Source organism: Nerophis ophidion, linkage group LG12 (assembly GCF_033978795.1).
Source record: "Nerophis ophidion isolate RoL-2023_Sa linkage group LG12, RoL_Noph_v1.0, whole genome shotgun sequence".
Classification (NCBI taxonomy): Eukaryota; Metazoa; Chordata; class Actinopteri; order Syngnathiformes; family Syngnathidae; genus Nerophis; species Nerophis ophidion.
The window spans coordinates 30,890,891-30,909,687 of record NC_084622.1 but is presented as its reverse complement, the minus strand read 5'-3'; the positions used below and the strand labels follow the sequence as shown (position 1 = coordinate 30,909,687).

The window sequence follows — 18,797 nt, the reverse complement described above, 5'->3', positions numbered from 1 at the left end:
ATAGTGGGTGGATAGGTCGGGCATAACAAATATATGAAGTTTGTTTAAAAAATGCATGTCAAGTGACAGCTCGCCCACAATTTTTTTTACACGGTTTCATTAAATACCTCTTTTGCGTGCCTGAGGCCTCTCTCCCACGCACTTTCCACAGGAGGATCGACAGGAGGTGGAGGTGGAGGAAGCTCCTCTACAGTAGGTGCAGCCTGACAGATGCAAAGATCAATTTTAGTTGTCAGATGTTTTTTTGTTTATTTTTACACAACAATATGCAGCGTATAGCATACGATAATATGGATGATTATTGTATATTACTTAACAACGAAGCTGCCAACATTTGGGTTTGCAATTCAATAGATTTTTTTAAGGGCGAGAATTTGTAGCAAGGGTTCAAGGTGGCCGAGCGCCTGGTTTGTAGACAATTTGATACCAATTACGTGCACCAATTTTTTAAATTAAAAGTAAGTGGATTATTGTATATTACTTAACAACGAAGCTGCCAACATTTGGTGTTTGCAATTCAATAGATTTTTTTAAGGGTGAGTATTTGTAGCAAGAGTACAAGGGGGCCGAGCTCCTGGTTTGTAGACAATTTGATACCAATTACGTGCACCAATTTTTAAAATGAAAAGTAAGTGGATTAATAGCAAAAGTTTAAATTGTAGTAGTAGAACTGAAAAGTTAACACTCTTAAATTAGATTTCACCAGCTAAACTTAATAGTGTTTGTACTGAAAATGAATGCAGTTAAATTTTGGACAGCACACAATCATTTAAATTTATAACAGTTTTTTTTTAATATTAATACACACTTGCATTGCAGTGTTATTTATAAACTCATTTGATGGCCCATGAGTTTTATAATTTAATTTTCATATACGCTAAGTATAAACACAGAAGGTTAATATTGCGAGTTTGAAAAAAAACAACAACTTGACATATCAGCTTACATATTTGAAAAGGTGATAAAATGAAAACATTTTAAATGTCAGGAAAAAAATTGAACATTAACCTGTGAAAAAGCTCTGGATCCCCTTTTTTTTGCTTCTGGCTTTTGCTATGTTTATTATATATTTATTATACATAGAATCTATCAGCTTTTACTCCTTCTGTGCAGAATGTGATATTGGCCCTGAATTGACTTCTGAATACAAAAGATTTTCTTAACTTAGGCCAGGATGTTGGTAGAAAAGGGACATTTCTGAGTCTCAAAAAGAAACTGGGAGTTGGCAGCTCTGATAACAGTACATAAGAAAACACTGACTGATGTTCCTTTTGGACATTTTGTTTTACCAGTACTAAACACACAATTTAATGATAGAATAACATACCCAGGGGTTGTTGGGTAGAAGTGGGAGGGGTCCTCCAGGTTGAGCTCCATTAGGTGAAAAAAGGTCTGGCTTACTGATGAGGGAATAGTTCCCTTTGTCATTAACCCCCGGGTGGATAAACCGACAGTTCATACCCCAAGTACAATTTCCTGGAAAAACAAAACAGATACATGATTTACTATTTAATACAATTTAATTGACATGTTTGGTTATTGATATTGACTGACTTGAAATGTGACTGTTACTGTATTTACAATTTCTTATCAATGTACTTTAAAGTTTCACACATTTCTAACTTTGTCTCAGAGATAGAAAGTTACCAGGCATAAAAAAGTAATTGCATATAATTTATAATGTTCCCAAGGGTAAAAAGTTTAAATTACAAAAACCCTTATGTCAATAACCTAATATTGTCATGATAAATATATAGGTTTGTAAGAACTGTCTATTATGGACTGCTAGTTGAAGATTTGATTCAGAGGAGTCGACACCTGAAAAATTCTCAAAAAAACATTGTATAAAAGGCAGCAACAATTGAAAATAGAGCAAAACAAAATAATTTTAACACATATGTTAATACTAATTCATAACACAGATTTGTTTTTAAATGCATACATTTTTTAGCCTTGTTGCAGAAAATTATATACATCATATTAAATTATGCATGTTATACAATGATGTCATGGTGACCACGCCCCTAACTGCCACAGGTATTTTGGCAATTTAGATATGATACATTAAATGCTTGATAAACTCTGACAGCTGCTTTCAACATAATGAGGTCTGGGTGTTTAGCGATTTTAATCATAATGTTTAAATGTATCTTTTAATATTTTATTTGCGTAATTAAATTAATAAACTAGCTTATAAAAAGGCACAAAAGCAATTTCATTGTCAGGAAGTCATTCAGCAACATTTTTGAAAAATGTTTTAGGCCACTTGATTGCAGTACAGATTGACCAATAAAGTTTTTTCCAGTGCGAATACCGATCTATGGTAGACAAGGAGGCCGATAATTTAGCTAAACATAAAAAGTACATGTCAGTAATCAGCTGGACAAGGCTTTCAGTTGTTATTTTAACATAATTTTTTATTTTGACATGTTTTACGTGTCGCGAATGTTTTGGTTAATTTAGCACCAAAAAATAACAGGAGATATTTTCGAAGGAACCAAAGTGATCTTTCTGCAGCACTGTGGAAATAGTGGATAATGCATGTGCCTAACAGCAGGAAGGTTTTGGGTTCGATTCCCGGGCTTGGGGTCTTTCTGTGTGGAGGTTACATGTTCTCTACGGGAATTCTTGGATTCTCTTCGGGTACGGATTGGTGAATGAATGATCTTTATTGTCATTGTGCATGTACAGGTACAGGTCCAACAAAATTTAGGTTGCTTCCCTGAGGTGCTTTGCATTTAAAAAAAAGAAGAAACCACACAATATACAGAAACAACACAATATACACAATATGCAATATACAATATGGCCTAAGACCACTCTAAGAGGCAATGTAAAAAACGAGACAATAAAAATGATAAAGTGACTGGTAAAACTGACTAGAGGAGTAATGCTGATTCCCAGTGTGCTGAGGGGGTAGGAGTCAGTATTTCCTACCTTCTATGCTGTGCAGGCTTTTATTGTGGATTAAATATGTAAATAAATATGGTAAATATTGTCCAGTTGGCATGTAACCACTGATTGCACAGTCCCGGATCGTGATTTATTTTTCATTTTATTTTTTTACATTCCAGCTAGGTTTAGTGCAGTTATGGCCCGGGGGTAGAAACTGTTCTTGAGTCTATTTGTGCGGGTTCGCGTGGTTGTGAAACGTCTGCCGGAAGACAGCCGTTCGAAGTGGCTGTTGCTGGGGTGGGATGTGTCGTTGAGTATGTTGGCTGCCTTCTTCAGGCAGTGGGAGTTGTAAATTGGCCCTAGTGTGTGAAAGTGAGTGTGAATGATTATCTGTCTATCTATGTTGGCCCTGGGATGAGGTTGAGACTTGTCCAAGGTGTACCGAGTGCAGCTGGGATAGGCTCTAGCCACCCTGTGAGCCCGAAAGGGACAAGCGGTAGAAAAAGGATGGATGGATGGATGATCTTGCTGCCCTCTTGTGGTGGATGAAAGAATCGATGGTCAATTACAATGTGTATTATTTGAAAAGGGACTTGAGCACAGCATTAATTTATCTGATCCAATCCTAACAACTTTACCACTGAGGTAATAAATTGACTACAACCAACAAATAAAGTCAACACATGGTCGAACCTCCCCCATTCATTGAACTTTGTGGACTTTATAAAACACATTAAAGCACTAAATACAATTTAAAATTACACATACTACAGTGCATGATAGGTGTTATGCAAACACATCACACTTCCCCATGTTTGGTGTCATTTTATCTGTTTAATATTTCTGATTGATTACAACATTTTAAGGAGGTAGTCAGGAAAGTAAATAAGATAAGAGTCGAATGTTAAGAGAATGTGAACGTTCAGCGGTTTATTGTTTATACTCCATATTGCATTGTCGTGAGGGTCTGATGTGAGAGTGGGTTGTTAAAGTTATGTGATGTTCAGTTTGTTAAAGCTTGCTTTAATCAATACAAACTGAAGTGTTAATTTTGCACAAATGATTGTTGTTACGTTACAATCAATGTTCTGCTGTGTGGCGAAAAAAAGCGTTGCAATGTGTGCATGTGTGAACTCCTATAATATAATTACCCTCGAAAATATTACGAACCATTGCCAAAGTTGACAATATTGCTCGCCTCAACCAAACTTCATTGACACAAGAAGAAAAGCTTGAAGGCACAAGAAGAAAAGCTTGAAGGCACATCATGTCTTTACATCGGCGGTCCACTAATTAAGCATTAGTCCATGAAATACAATGTTGGACTTCTTTGTACATAGGTAAGTACCGTATTAGATTGCCATAACAAATGCCGTGCAGCTGTGAGCGTGAGGCTAATGAGAAAAAAGATAAGTTGTTGTGTAGTTCATTTCCTGCTACAAAAACTGTCTCCTCTACAATTCATGTTTGCAGTTCTTTTAATGGTGTGAAGTAGGGCTGGGCGATATTGGCTTTTATTAATATCGCTGTATTTTTATGCCATATCGCGATATATGATATATATTACGATGTTTTGCCTCGGCCTTGAATGAACACTTGATGCATATAATCACAGCAGTATGATGATTCTATGTGTCTACATTAAAACATTCTTTTTCATACTGCATTAATATATGCTACTTTTAAACTTTCATGCAGAGAGGGATCACAACTAAGTCAATTCACCAAAACTGTATTTATTGAATACTCTTCATTCTCTCGCGGGTGACTTTTTAAATTTAAGAACAAATTAGTAGTGCTGCTACCTTTTTTTTAGCAACACTTCTGCTGCATACTTTGCATACTGCTGTTGTCTGCCAAATATCTTGCCGCTTGAAGCCAAACCACCGCCAGATGATGGACCCCCTGCTGTTTTTTTGGGCAATAATTGTTATTCCTCCATTTGTGATCAGTTTCGCACCTTCTCTCTCGTAATGTCACTTGCTGTGCTTGCACGACCTGCCTCAGGTAACGTTAGCCACGAGAGCGTATGACGCTGCACGCGTGACAGTATGTGACATATGTAAGAAGGCGCGCTTGTTTTACATCTCTGTGAGAAGGAGTGAGAAGAGCCTGTAGTGTAATGCCCGCAGCTAAAAGCAACTGCTTGAGAACATATACTCGAATATTACAATATAGTTATTTTCTATATCGTTTATATCGATATATCGCCCAGCCCTAGTGTGAAGTTTATATTTTGTCTCATTAAGCTAGAGGTGTCAATGTTGTTCAGCAATGTTTGGTCATCCATGACTGTGATGAATGAAACACTTGGTTTGTTGAGCAACAACAACTAAGCTTTTATTTTCTGCTATGAAAATCAACAGCAAATATATGGTGGATTGGACCCACAATTATGATATGTATCACTAGGGCTGAAATTGACGTTAGTTTATTTGCTCAACCAAGTCTTTGTTGTGACCAAGGGCTCATCCTGTAAAGATGTTCAGAAAACATCACAGTCTGTAAAACAAAATCAACGCGAAATGCTGACCAAAGAACCACCATTGCATGTTATGTAAACCACAATGAAGTGCTTTAAATGTAGAAAAAAAATCATAATAAAACCTCTTAAATGCGCCTTATGTGCCTGTGTTTTAAAATAGACCTGAATAAACCGGTTTATCTGCAATGTGTATTATAGTGCGAAAAATATGGTACTTTTCCAACTATGGCAAAAATATGATCACGATTTTTTGATTTGATATTGTAATCACAATTAGACAATTATTCATTAATTTGAACCCATGAGTATTTATTGCACCACCAAAACTCAACTTTAACACCTTGATATAAATTAGTAACAAATAAACCACAACAAGTAAAATATTAGCAACAGCAATAATAATACATTTAGATAATAGCAAAATTAAATACAAATAAATGCAAAAATCCTCACATTTATTGATGTAATAAAAAATAAAAAACAGCAAGCCTCTCCAGTTGCGACCATTGTTTGTAGATTAATGTAACATCCGCAATGACGTTACAACAAGGCAAGCAGATGAGCTGTGTTTTGGGTGTATGGATTGTCTCTGCTAGTTTTACCTTCGTATTTTAGTGGCTGTTTCCAGTGGCCATCTCAACATTGTTTTGTTACGGACAGCCGGCATTTAAATGTCAGGGATAAGGGGGCGTTGCAGGACTCAATTTCTCAAATAAATGACTTCTCCCCACATTGACAACGTTTTACTTACATTAATGTCAATTTCCTGGATATTATTTAGCGTTTATCAGCAGATTCTGCCTTATTGGCCAATTATGTGACTCTGCAGTTGTGTGAACCCGAAAACCATATGTATTACTTCTTCTATTGAGTTCACTGATACTAATTAGTAGGGGTGTAACGGTACGTGTATTTGTATTGAACCGTTTCGGTACGGGGGTTTCGGTTCGGAGGTGTACCGAAGGAGTACACATGCTAGCAGCGACCGGGCTAGGATTACATGTAAATCCAGAGCTGGAAGACAATCCAACCGAACGAGTTTCCACACGGACATATTAAGTAGCGTACCGCACGTTGTGTAAGCATTACACACCGAGGCACAAAACACAGCAGGCTACGATAGACTGACCATACCTCCTCTTTTCACTGGGCATGTTCTCTTTGCAGGGCTGTCCGGGTAGAGTTTCTTAAATGCCTCAAATATCCGGTATTTTAAGTTAGGGTTGCGTGTATTTTCAATGTATGTTCCGGGTTAAGAAGAGGTTGAAAACAAAAAAATTGTGCACGCAGCAGCATTCGTGAGGGAGGGGCAGAGACAGAGAGAGCGAGAGAGTTATGATAAACGCGCATGCGTCGCCAGGCTCTGGTTTTTACCCATAGATTTATCAGATCTTATTTTTTATTATCTATAGCAGGGGTGTCAAAAGTGCGCCATTGCGGCCCACAGCTAATGTTTTAAAGGCCCACGGCACATTCTAAAAATACCGTTAAAATAAACAAAAACATAAACAAAAGTGAAATAAAAAAGCTTAAAGACTAAATATAATTTAGAAAAAGTTGCAATGTTGACTAATGAAACAAAGCTGTTTTTTTTCTTTCAAACTGTCATTCCTCAAAACATAATATTGAATCAAAATAAATGTTATTATGAATTATTGACCTATCCAAGGTTCCGATTACTTCACATTAAATATTCCACTAAGAAAAATATTTTTGGTGGAAGAATTTGCAAATTTGTTAAATAAATAACCCAAAAATTTATATTTTGTTGTTTTCTTACTGTACTGAAAATGAACCGAACTGTGACCTCTGAACCGAGGTATGTACCGAACAGAAATTTTTGTGTACCGTTACACCCCTACTAATAAGGTATACTAGCGTTGTATCAAATAAAAATAGTAACCGTGGTGACATCCCAAACTTCTGATAGACGTGCTCTTTTTTCACTCATTCACTTTATCTGTTTCACCGTCATAAACTCCGGAATTTGCATGAACGTTGTGCGGCATAGTAATAATTTTTTCCAAATATCATAATTTTTTTATTCATGAGTAGCCATAATCGAAATCGAAATCAACATTCGATTAATTGTCTAGCCCTATTTTCAACTTTGTTTATTACACCGTTTTCAACTTTCTGCCTCAGGAAGTCGCGCTGTCGCTGAAACTTGTCCGCTGTCACTTACATTGCGTCATTATTGTTGTGTTTTGGATTGTTTTATGTTGTTGGATTGTGGCGTTTGTATTTGTTGTGGTTTTTGCAATCCTGTTATAGTTGAACGTTGTTCTATTGTTGCGTTTGTTCTGACTTTTCTTGGCCACCATAGCTGTTTGTCAGTTAAAACTACTGTTAATTCAACCAAAAGAGATGTTGGTTGCACTTCATTCTTGATAATAATATTGTATTGATTTTCAAAAAACACCAGTAAAAGAAGTACGCATATCTACTGTTGAACTACTGGTTATTGTACTTTTCTTGAAAGTTTTTATACCTAATTTCCTTATAACAACTAACAGCAACATAGGAAACTTCACCTGTAGTGTCCAGTATCCAGTATTTATTTCACTGTCACAGTGGTCGTTTTTTTTTTTGGCTAAAAAGTTACTGAATCAATTTCAACTAACTGAATCCTTTTATACACTATTATCGTAGCTGAATCATATCAGCAACATCAAATTATAATTTAAATCGAATCGTTAAAACAAATCATGACAACCCTAATATGTATCAATAATTAATTGAATGCATGAAAACTCTGCAGTAAGTCTTGGTCATCACAATTAGGTATTACTTAAAAAAAGACATTTTGTTTTCTCATCACCTACCTTTGATGAAGAACCTGCAAATAGGACGTGGTCTGATCTTCCTATCTGTAGGATCTTTCACCTCACCCTCCTCCAAATCATCATCCTGCATTTGCATACAAAAAATAATATTTTACACAGAACGGACAGCAGACGAAAGAAGATAGCTGTAGCGAACAAGACGTCACGCTTGCTTCGCGCGGTTGCTTTCTCTCCTGGAAAGCCGCCACTGTCCTCTTAATATTTGCACATTTTGTAGATGACTGTCCTATATATATAAAAACATGCCCATATCGCAGACAACGCTCCAGACAATGGCATGCCTTTTGTTTACATCCGGTTTCAGAAGCGCGGTTTTCGGTTATCAATGTCTATTTTCGGTGGTCAAGTTTTTGATAAATCACTTGTCAATAGTGCACAAATAATAGACTATATATCAACTCAAACTCATACTGACACAACCAGCTAATGTTAATGTTTTATGTTTGGATTTGATGTTAGTTTTTCTCATGTTTGCAAACACACCGTCCGTGCCTGAAAGGTGATTGGTGAGAATGATGAAGTGTTGTTTGTCTGGGGAAGGACGGACTCACGGAGACCAAAGTGTGTGCACAGGAGGTAAAACCTGTTGGAATTGTGCTGTTGTTTGTTTTCATAAGATTGGTAATAAAAGTTCAAAAGAGTATCGGACTGTGTGATTTCTTCTGGGGGCTACAATATATTATTATATTACTTTAATTTGTTTTTTAAGTAAAAAAACAACAACCTTCATTTCAAGGGGTGGCGCGCCACATTTAACTACATCAAGGGGAAACCCTGACTTCTAACCAAAATGAAACATTTGCAGCTGCTAAATACATTAGGCATGAAAGCATACATTTCATGAAAGAACCACATTAATGATGAAAACCAATATTGACACGTGCTACAATACTAGTTTAATGGTGTCGTTTACAATCTTAGTTTTAGTCTTTCAGTTGAAAAATGCAATCTTACAATCCACGCCCTGATTTCCACGGGATCCTCAATTAGTGGTGCTGTTATTTTTATGAAAAACTAATTGGTAATTGGTAGAGATGGTATCAATAAGGACATTTCATTTCACTGTTAGTATTGTTGAATGTGATCAAACACATACTAAAATATTTAAAATTTTAAAAGATAACTACAATAAATAGACCTACTATTTTGCATGTTTTGTGTTTGTTATGCTGCACTGATAAGACTGCACCGGTGGGCGTTGCAGTGATGTACTCTGTTTAGCGGTTCGTGTGTTTTGTCTCGTCTTGTCTTGTCTCATAGTATTGTTAGTGTACAGGAGTTTTTCTTGTTTTTGTTTATAGAGTATTGTTCTTGTTTTATATTGTTTATGTTAAATGTGAAATGAGTGAGAGGGGTGGGGCTATTAGAAGCATCTGCTTCATCTAACCCCTTTTCAGGCCTTGCAAAAATATCTCTGCCAAAATGTAAAAAAAAAAAACAATCTGTGTTTAGTTGTACTGCGCAGGTTTGAAATAAATATTATTAACTTAATGGCTCTGACGACAATGTGTTTACCGGTACATAAATTCAGATTGGGTTATGTGTTTTTTTAACAGGGGAAAGATAATGCCGCCTGTATTCATGTTGAGAATTTGAATTTAAAATGGTAACACTGACCCTCAAGTCTTACGGCAGGTATTATTATTACTGTAATTATTACATTCCTAGTTAGAAGGCAGTGGCGTAATGAGTAACTAATAAAACGGATAAAATCGGGATTCCATTAAGAGCCTAAGACTTTAAATATGCGGAGCTACTTTCCGCACGGCCACTTTAAATAGAGGTGACGTAATGAATGTGAACAGCAAACTTTATTTCATTCATTTAAATTTTTTTTTATTATTGCAGACATTTTCCCTTAAATATGCATCGATGTTATAAAGTGTGTTTTATCCAAATACTCAATCGAAAAACTAATTGATAAATTACTAAATTAATTGGTATATTTAGCTCTAGATTGATGGACTATGCATTTTATTATCCTGACTATTACCTGCCCCAAAGCAGGTTAGCCCCATGGCAACATATCCTGATAAAAAGGGAACTGCTTTGTAAGACTGCAAATGTGGAGTTTAGGCTCCAAGCTTTTGGGATAAGGACTGCTTCATAGCAAAGACCTAATAATTGTAGGAGGGATTTTGGTTCACTGTTCTTTACAAACAGATTATCTACAAGTTCTACAGGTTTCAATGCTGTAACTTTGCAACTCGAAGTTTTGAAATATATCCACCAATTTTATTTATTGTGCAACTTTTTTTCTATTGCGAAACCCATTTTTTGCAGAATCGTGCAGGCCTACTTGACACTATTTCCAGTTTTTCTTTATAAATACATATTAAACATTTGTAACAGACGTACAATTTCTTATGTTGTTGAGCACTTGCATATAATAAACATCAAACAATGAATACTTACATCAATCTCGCCTTCATCAATTTCTCCATCATCCTCTTCTCTCCGCTTGTCTCTGAATGAATCTCGGCGTGATCTGGAGTCTTCTCTCTTTTTAGTATCCCCATCTTTGGGAGATGGTGGTAAAATAAGTTTCTTCTCTTTCTTCTTTACAATCTTGTCTCCACCATCCTCCTCGTCTAATGCCTTTGCATCATCTTCTTCATCCTCATGTGTGGGAATGCTGGGCTCCTCTGGTACCTCTTCATCATAATCCAGTTCATGTTCATCCAGCTCTCGCGAAACCGACGCAGAGTCTTCCCTTATCTCTCTCACCACAGCAGATCTCTCCACTCGCGCACTCAAATTGTCATCCTCTTCTGCAATGCTTTTTACTTGTTCATCGTCGTCGTCCTCCTCCTCTTCCTCATCATCCACCTTAGCTAGCTGAGCACCAGTGTCTCCTGAAACAAGGCTGTAATTTCCATATACTCCAGATACGCCGGAGTCTTCCTTAGTGACAACATTACCGCCTTGTTCTGGCTCTGAGACTGGAGACTGAGGCGTGTAAACTACTTGATCTGCCTCCTCTCCATCCAAATCAACACCCTGTGGTCTATCATCATCCCCTTCCAAAAGCACAATGGGTTCGTTCTCTTGTCCCGTTTCGAGAGTTTCCACTAAAGCTTCTTCATCCTCTGGCTCAGAAACAAAGTCAGGTACAACCTCATCATCTTCTCCTCGCACCACCTGTAATGACAGGCGTTCTCCTCTGATCTCCACTGTATCGTCTTCTTCATCCGCCTCTGCCAGTTCTCCATTCTCTTCATAGAGTATTTCACTGTCTGAGATCATCCTATCCTCTTCCTCATCAGGATAATCCAATAGCTCACTGTCAGTCAGATCCTTCTCCAAGGGAGACTGCGATGATTGGTTGGGGCTTTCAGGGGTGTCCATTTTGAGAATATTTTACTGGAAGCATAGAAAAATATAAGTTAATATCAACAAGCAGTATGTGCATTTTGAAAAATCTACAGGTATGCCTATTTATTAGGATTACAAAACAGGTTTTGCAACGTCAGGAAAGCGACACAAAAAAATGCAACCAAGCGTGTACGTGTAAATAATATTTAACAGTCAAAAACTCTAAACAAGTCAAAAGTTTAATTTTCAAGTGCACGATGCTTTGGACTTAGACAAACTAATGATTTTTCCACACAGTAGCTTGGTTGAAAAGGATGGAAAGGAAAATGCAGGTATAAAGTACACAAAAAATGTACCGTAGTAGCAATATAAAATATACCATATATGTAATATTTACATATTATATATACAGTATATGATATATACGGATATATTAACCATCCATCCACTTTCTACCGCTTGTCACGTTCGGGGTCGCTGGAGCCTATCCCAGCTGAGTTTGGGCAGAAGGCGTCGTACACTCTGGACAAGTTCGCCGCCTCATCGCAGGGCCAACACAAATAGACAGACAACATTCACACTCACACTCGGGCCAATTTGGTGTTGCCAATCAACCTATTCCCAGGTGCATGTTTTTTGGGGGGGTGGGAGGAAGCCAGAGAACCTGGAGAGAACCAAGCAGTCACAGGGGAGAACATGCAAACGCCACACAGAAAGATCCTGTGCCCAGGATTGAACTCAGGACCTTCGTATTGTGAGGCACATGCACTAACCCCTTGTACCACCGTGCTACATTATATTATATTTTTTATATAACATATAACAATTACCATGTACAATTTTACAGTATATGTAACAGCTGCAGCATAAAATAGAACAAAAAATATACATTATAAACAAAAAGAGGTGGAAGCGGTCAGGTAATAGACAGATATACAGATTTACCAAGTAACTTCAAATTGAGTATGGCACATACTTGCTAACTTAAAAAGTGTCTATTTGAGAATAATTTAGGCAAAGAGGAAGAATTAATGTTCCAGTCGTTGCCAATTAGATTTTTAAGCCTGCACATATGAACGCAAGATGCGCTTGGCGCTGCAAGCAAACCCTCCTCTTAGCTTTAGGACATTAGCTCACGGGGTTTGAGGTGCAGGTTTAAGGAATCATCAGTCACACATATGTATACTTGCACGGTAATATACCTACTTGTATGTATAGCACTCGATGAAACTCCAAAGTACGTAAACACCTGCAGGGTCATTGACTGCTAATAGCCATGTCGTGCTAGTCGGCAACAAGGCCCACAACGCGAGGGAGCAAAGTGAGCAGGCGAATCATCGATCGATGACCAATACCTACAATAAATAATCGAATAAACTGCTCAACCTAAATGTGTGCAGTTACGTCCACAACCACTTAAGAAAAAGGAGGATACACGCGTAGCTTCGAACATAATATACTAACAATGAGTTCCTGCTTCGAAGGTGAGCTAACTGCGTTAGCAACACCCTGCTAACTACTAACAAACCTTTCGCTACGATTCACCTTGCCGAGCAGAACTCGTTAAACACGACAACTGTTGCAATAACAGCAGCCCTCCCGCACTGTAATTGTGTTTGTAATCGACAATTCCTTAATGAACGGGTTTAAATGAACAGGTATGGAGGGGGAAAATAAAACACCCCGCTCCGCACAGCGAGGGTGGCCGTTAGGTGACGTCATAAAGACACGCCGCGGAAACGCAAAAAGACCGCGCCAGAAAACACACACACACACATAAATATAATATACATATATATATATATATATATATATATATCCATCCATCCATTTTCTACCGCTTATTCCCTTTCGAGGTCGCAGGGGGCGCTGGCGCCTATCTCAGCTACAATCGGGCGGAAGGCGGGGTACACCCTGGACAAGTCGCCATCTCATCGCAGGGCCAACACAGATAGACAGACAACACTCACACTCACATTGACACACTAGGGCGAATTTTTAGTGTTGCCAATCAACTTATCCCCAGGTACATGTCTTTGGAGGTGGGAGGCAGCCGGAGTACCCGGAGGGAACCCACGCATTCACGGGGAGAACATGCAAACTCCACACAGAAAGATCCCGAGCCTGGATTTGAACCCAGGACTGCAGGACCTTTGTATTGTGAGGCAGACGCACTAACCCCTCTGCCACCGTGAAGCCCATATATATATATATATATATATATATATATATATATATATATATATATATATATATATATATATATATATATATATATATATATATATATATATATATATATATATATATATATATATATATATTTAATGATTATTTGCACAAAAAAAATGTTTATCAGTTTGAACATCAAATATATTGTCTTTGTAGCATATTGAACTGAATATGGGTTGAAAATGATTTGCAAATCATTGTATTTCGTTTGTATTTACATCTAACACAATTTCCCAACTCATATGGAAACGGGGTTTGTAGGATTTCAGCAGAATCTACCCAAGTCTGCTGACATGCTAGCAGAGTAGTAGATTAAAAAAAAAAAACTTTTATAATTGTAAAGGACAGTGTTTTATCAACTGATTGCAATAATGTACATTTGTTTTAACTATTAAACGAACCAAAAATATGACTTATTTTATCTTTGCGAAAACATTGGACACAGTGTGTTGTCAAGCTTATGAGATGCGATGCAAGTGTAAGCCACTGTGACACTATTGTTCTTTTTTTTTATTTTTTATAAATGTCTAATGATAATGTCAATGAGGGATTTTTAATCACTGTTATGCTGAAATTATAACTAATATTGATACTGTTGATAATATTAATTTTTGTTTCACTACTTTTGGTTTGTTCAGGTTTGGTTTTGTAATTGGATTGCATTGTTATGGTATTGCTGTGTATTGTTTTGTTGCATTGATAAAAAAAATAATTAAAAAAATAAATAAAAGATATTGATTTTTTAAATATGAGAATCGATTCTGAATCGCACAACGTGAGAATTTTGATTCAAATTCGAATCGATTTTTTCACACACCCCTACAGTATATATATATATATATATATATATATATATATATATATATATATATATATATATATATATATATGTGTGTGTATATATACACACATGTAATATACAAATATATATACAGTATATATATGTAATATATATACACATATACTGTATATATATATATATATATATATATAAAAATATATATATATATATATGTCTTGATTGGATTATCCAGAGAATAGTGCTCGATACCGTGGTAGAGCGCAATATGTAGGTGTGGGAAAAATCACAAGACTACTTCATCTCTACAGAACTGTTTCATGAGGGGTTCCCTCAATCTCCTGATTGTGCAAATTTCCGAAAGGCCCAGGAGCAATTCATTGCTCTATTGAATACGCAAAGTCTAGAGTAGCACCTACCAAAGTCACTGCAATACCAAGGTTGGAGTTGTCTGAAAGCAGTGGGTGCAGTGCGTACAAGTGGCATACTCAATGCAGAGTTGGAGCTGAATGTCGAATAATTCTTCTGGATGGATTCACAAATCGTCCTGGGATATGTCAATGAAGCAAGACACTTTCATGTGTTTGTAGTAAACCGCATCCAACATATCAGAGAGAGTACCATCCCCACACAGTGGAAGTATGTTGCATCAGAGGACAATCCTGCAGACCGTGCATCGCATGGACTCAAGGCCAAACTGGTTCAGTGGGCCGAGTCTTCCATGGGAAGAAGAGCTACCCGTTGGAGAGTGCAAGGTGGGAGAACTTGACGCAGGAGACTAAGAGGTACGCAAAGCTGTCGTAAAGTGCACACTCAAGGTGGTTTCTCTGGAAGAACGTTTTGAGAAGTTCTTCAGCTGGTCTAGATTAGTCAAAGCTATTGCAAGGCTCACCAGATTTGTGAAGGAAGACCTATACCTATGCAAGAGATGACATAGAGTGCAATATCTCGCCAATGAGTTCTGGCGCAGATGGAGAAAGGAATACTTGTTGAACCTACAGCAAAGACAAAAATGGCAGAAGACAAGAAGGAATGCCAAAGTCAATGATATAGTGCTCACACAAGATGACACAGCACCCAGAAATGATTGGAAACTCGCTAAGGTCACTGCCGTGTATCCAAGTGACGATGGATGTGTGCGCAAAGTGCAGCATCTAATCAGTGACTCCACATTAGATGACCATGGCACACGACTCAACAAGCAGACATACTTGGACAGACCTATCCACAAGACAGTTACTGTTAGAAGCAGAATAGACCCACACTAATCTGAAAAGGGAAACCGCATTAGATTTGGTGGGAGTGTAGCTGCTGACAGAGGCACATTGTATACATGTTATATCATTTCATAGTTGATTATAATAAATACATAGAATGTATAAATATTCAGTTCATAATTACATATAATGTGATTAAAAATGTATTGTATTTGGTAACTTCATGCAAGTATATGTTAACTTTATTTTTGTTACAAGACCCATGTAAATTAGAGAGGAACCAACACAGATAACAGATAAACAGACAATATTCACAAACCATAGGCTTCTTTTCAGATGTCTCTCACTTCTGTCGAAGCCATGTCTACGTGCACAAACGCATTTGATGTCTGTATATGTTAGGTCAATACTAAATTAGAAATCTATAAACTTCTCCCATGGATGACGGGTAGGCTCCTCCATCGCTTTGGTCTGTTTTACTTCTGGTTCACTGACATAGAAAAAAAACATTTTGCGACATCTCGCAAAACATTTTTTCCCCTCCATGTCTTTTTAGGGGCTCCGTAGAAACAGTACAAAATCAGTACCAAACAGGCCAGGGAGTTGTAAACTCAATGAAGTAACTAAAATAAAATGCAAAATTAAAATTGGAAACTGCACAGTATAAATATACTCAAGACAAAGATGGCAACAATTATTGCTATGTTACATAAAATTTAAATCTATGTAAATTAAAAGGCTCTTGACATGTTATATAATTATTTCTTACTCCCATATCTCAATTATTGTGTTGAAATCTGGGGAAACAATTACAAATCAAACATCAACTCTATGTTCTTACTTCAAAAGAAGGCCATTAGAATTATAAATTATGCGGATTAATAGGACCATACCAAAGATCTGTTTATTAAATTAAAAATATTACAGCTGCACGAACTTGTTGACCTCAACACTGCCATTGTGACGTATAAAGCTCATAACCGCATGCTGCCTTAGTGTCTACAAGAGAGGTACAAACCCAGGGAGAGTCCCTAAAACCTCAGAGGTTAATTTGTCTTTGAGAAAGCAAACATAAGAAATAGCTTATAAAGTAGATGTGTTTCTGTCAGTGGGGTCTGTTAGAAAATTGTGTGTAAATTATCAAAAAACTTTCCGCTCTCTGAGATTCCATTGAACAGATGAGAGCTGTCCTTGTTCGACCAAGCAAAGTCTTGTAAGATTCCGCTGTGTACGATGGAATGAGACGGGAGGGGTCATCTTTTGTCCTCAAAGACCTGCCGAAGCTGAATCCAGGACGAGCCCAAGCCCGAGGCATCTTCTTCTTTTGTCTTTAATGTGACCGAAAACAATGACTTTTTACATACACCCCATTTCTGTTGTGACATGTGTTGTTGCGTAAACATTGAATATCTAAATAAAAGAGGGGACGTAAACCTTTTTCGTCCAGAGCATGGTGCAGGACTGCACAGAGAGTACAGTGGCCATGTCTCTCCTCAGATCTGAGTCTAAATTGAATTATGTCTCTGTTTGATTCTTTGCCTTTTGTCTTGTTTAATAGATGTCATCAGTGTTTGAACCTGACATCTTCTTGGTCCTTCGAGCCGGATTCCAACATGTCTGATGATTCCAGCAAGAGTGAGTGAAACCAGAAAGACCATGGCAACCAAATCCTGATTGAGGAACTGCGTTTCCTTCATCCCGGGATGCATATGAAAGACTGACGGAAAACCGAGGACAAGAGGAAGGAACGCAGAGTTCAGTGAATACGTTTTGAATTACAAAGAAAGAGCGTGTAACTAAGGGTTACGACACATGGAAAAAGCGTGTGACTGAAGTTTTACGACACATATACAAACCTCTAGGCTCTGACAGGTAAAAATGCCAATAAGACGGGTGACGCAGCCCGCAAAGGGAAAAATATATAATAATAATAATAAAAGTTCCGGGAATTTAACATTGAAAATAAGCTAAAAACTACAATTCTAAAACTGAAGAGGCCAAAAAACTGAAGGTAAAAGGAACCGCAAAAACTGAAACATCCGTAAAAGCCATAAACAAACATACTGGAGGGCGGCGTAGCCCGCAATTAATTGAAAAATCTGTAAACCAATATCCTGAGGGGTGGCGGAGTCCAAAACGCAGACTTGAAATGGTCTTTTCAGAAAACTGAAATTTTTCCGTAAACAACAATAACCTGGAGGACTGCGGAGTCCACATGATAAATTGAAATATCCGCTGATCAATATACTGAAAGGTGTGAATGTGAGAGTGTGTAGGAGTAAACGCCATTAGGCTATCACAACATATTAAAGTTGTGAGAAGTAAATAGTGGGTTATTGTGGAAGCTTTATGCAAGACACCTCCACTGGGGAATAATCTCCAGTAGAAGCGACGTGTGCCACAATAATAAATTAAACCACTATCCTGCAACAAAGACAAAAGTAATCCTTATAAATTCGGCTATGTAGGGGACGACGGATTACTCCAAATTGATTTAAATGGGAAAAGGACAGAGTAAAAATAAACCTCGAGATGAACTAAAATTTAAAAATTGGAAAGTAATCAAAAACAGGGTCCTGATAGAATCAAATGTTTAAATAAATGGATAAAAGATTACAAATTTGAGGGACAATTAAAAACAACCAAATTACAAACCCCGTTTCCATATGAGTTGGAAAATTGTGTTAGATGTAAATATCAATCATCAATCAATCAATGTTTACTTATATAGCCCTAAATCACTAGTGTCTCAAAGGGCTGCACAAACCACAACACAAACCACTACAACATCCTCTGTAGGCCCACATAAGGGCAAGGAAAACTCACACCCAGTGGGACGTCGGTGACAATGATGACCCAGTGGGACGTCGGTGACAATGATGACTATGAGAACCTTGGAGAGGACGAAAGCAATGGATGTCGAGCGGGTCTAACATGATACTGTGAAAGTTCAATCCATAATGGATCCAGCACAGCCGCGAGAGTCCAGTCCAAAGCGGATCCAACAC

The 18,797-nt window shown here is 37.4% G+C and overlaps 1 protein-coding gene across 3 annotated transcripts in view; it reads right to left on the bottom strand.

Annotated features, from left to right (window-relative positions):
• Positions 1–13,271, bottom strand: part of zc3h18 (zinc finger CCCH-type containing 18) — a 56,245-nt gene extending 42,974 nt beyond the window's left edge. For 2 of the 3 annotated variants that reach the window (XM_061917353.1, XM_061917355.1), the window contains exons 1-5: positions 12,748–13,271; positions 10,642–11,589; positions 8,206–8,290; positions 1,328–1,476; positions 108–203 (exon numbers count right to left, since the gene is read on the bottom strand). In XM_061917353.1, the coding sequence (XP_061773337.1) occupies positions 108–203; positions 1,328–1,476; positions 8,206–8,290; positions 10,642–11,574 (1,263 nt within the window). In that variant the 5' untranslated portion in view covers positions 11,575–11,589; positions 12,748–13,271. The remainder of the gene's footprint in view (positions 1–107; positions 204–1,327; positions 1,477–8,205; positions 8,291–10,641; positions 11,590–12,747) is intronic. The other variant, XM_061917354.1, reaches the window with a different exon arrangement.
• Between the last annotated feature and the right edge of the window lie 5,526 nt (positions 13,272–18,797).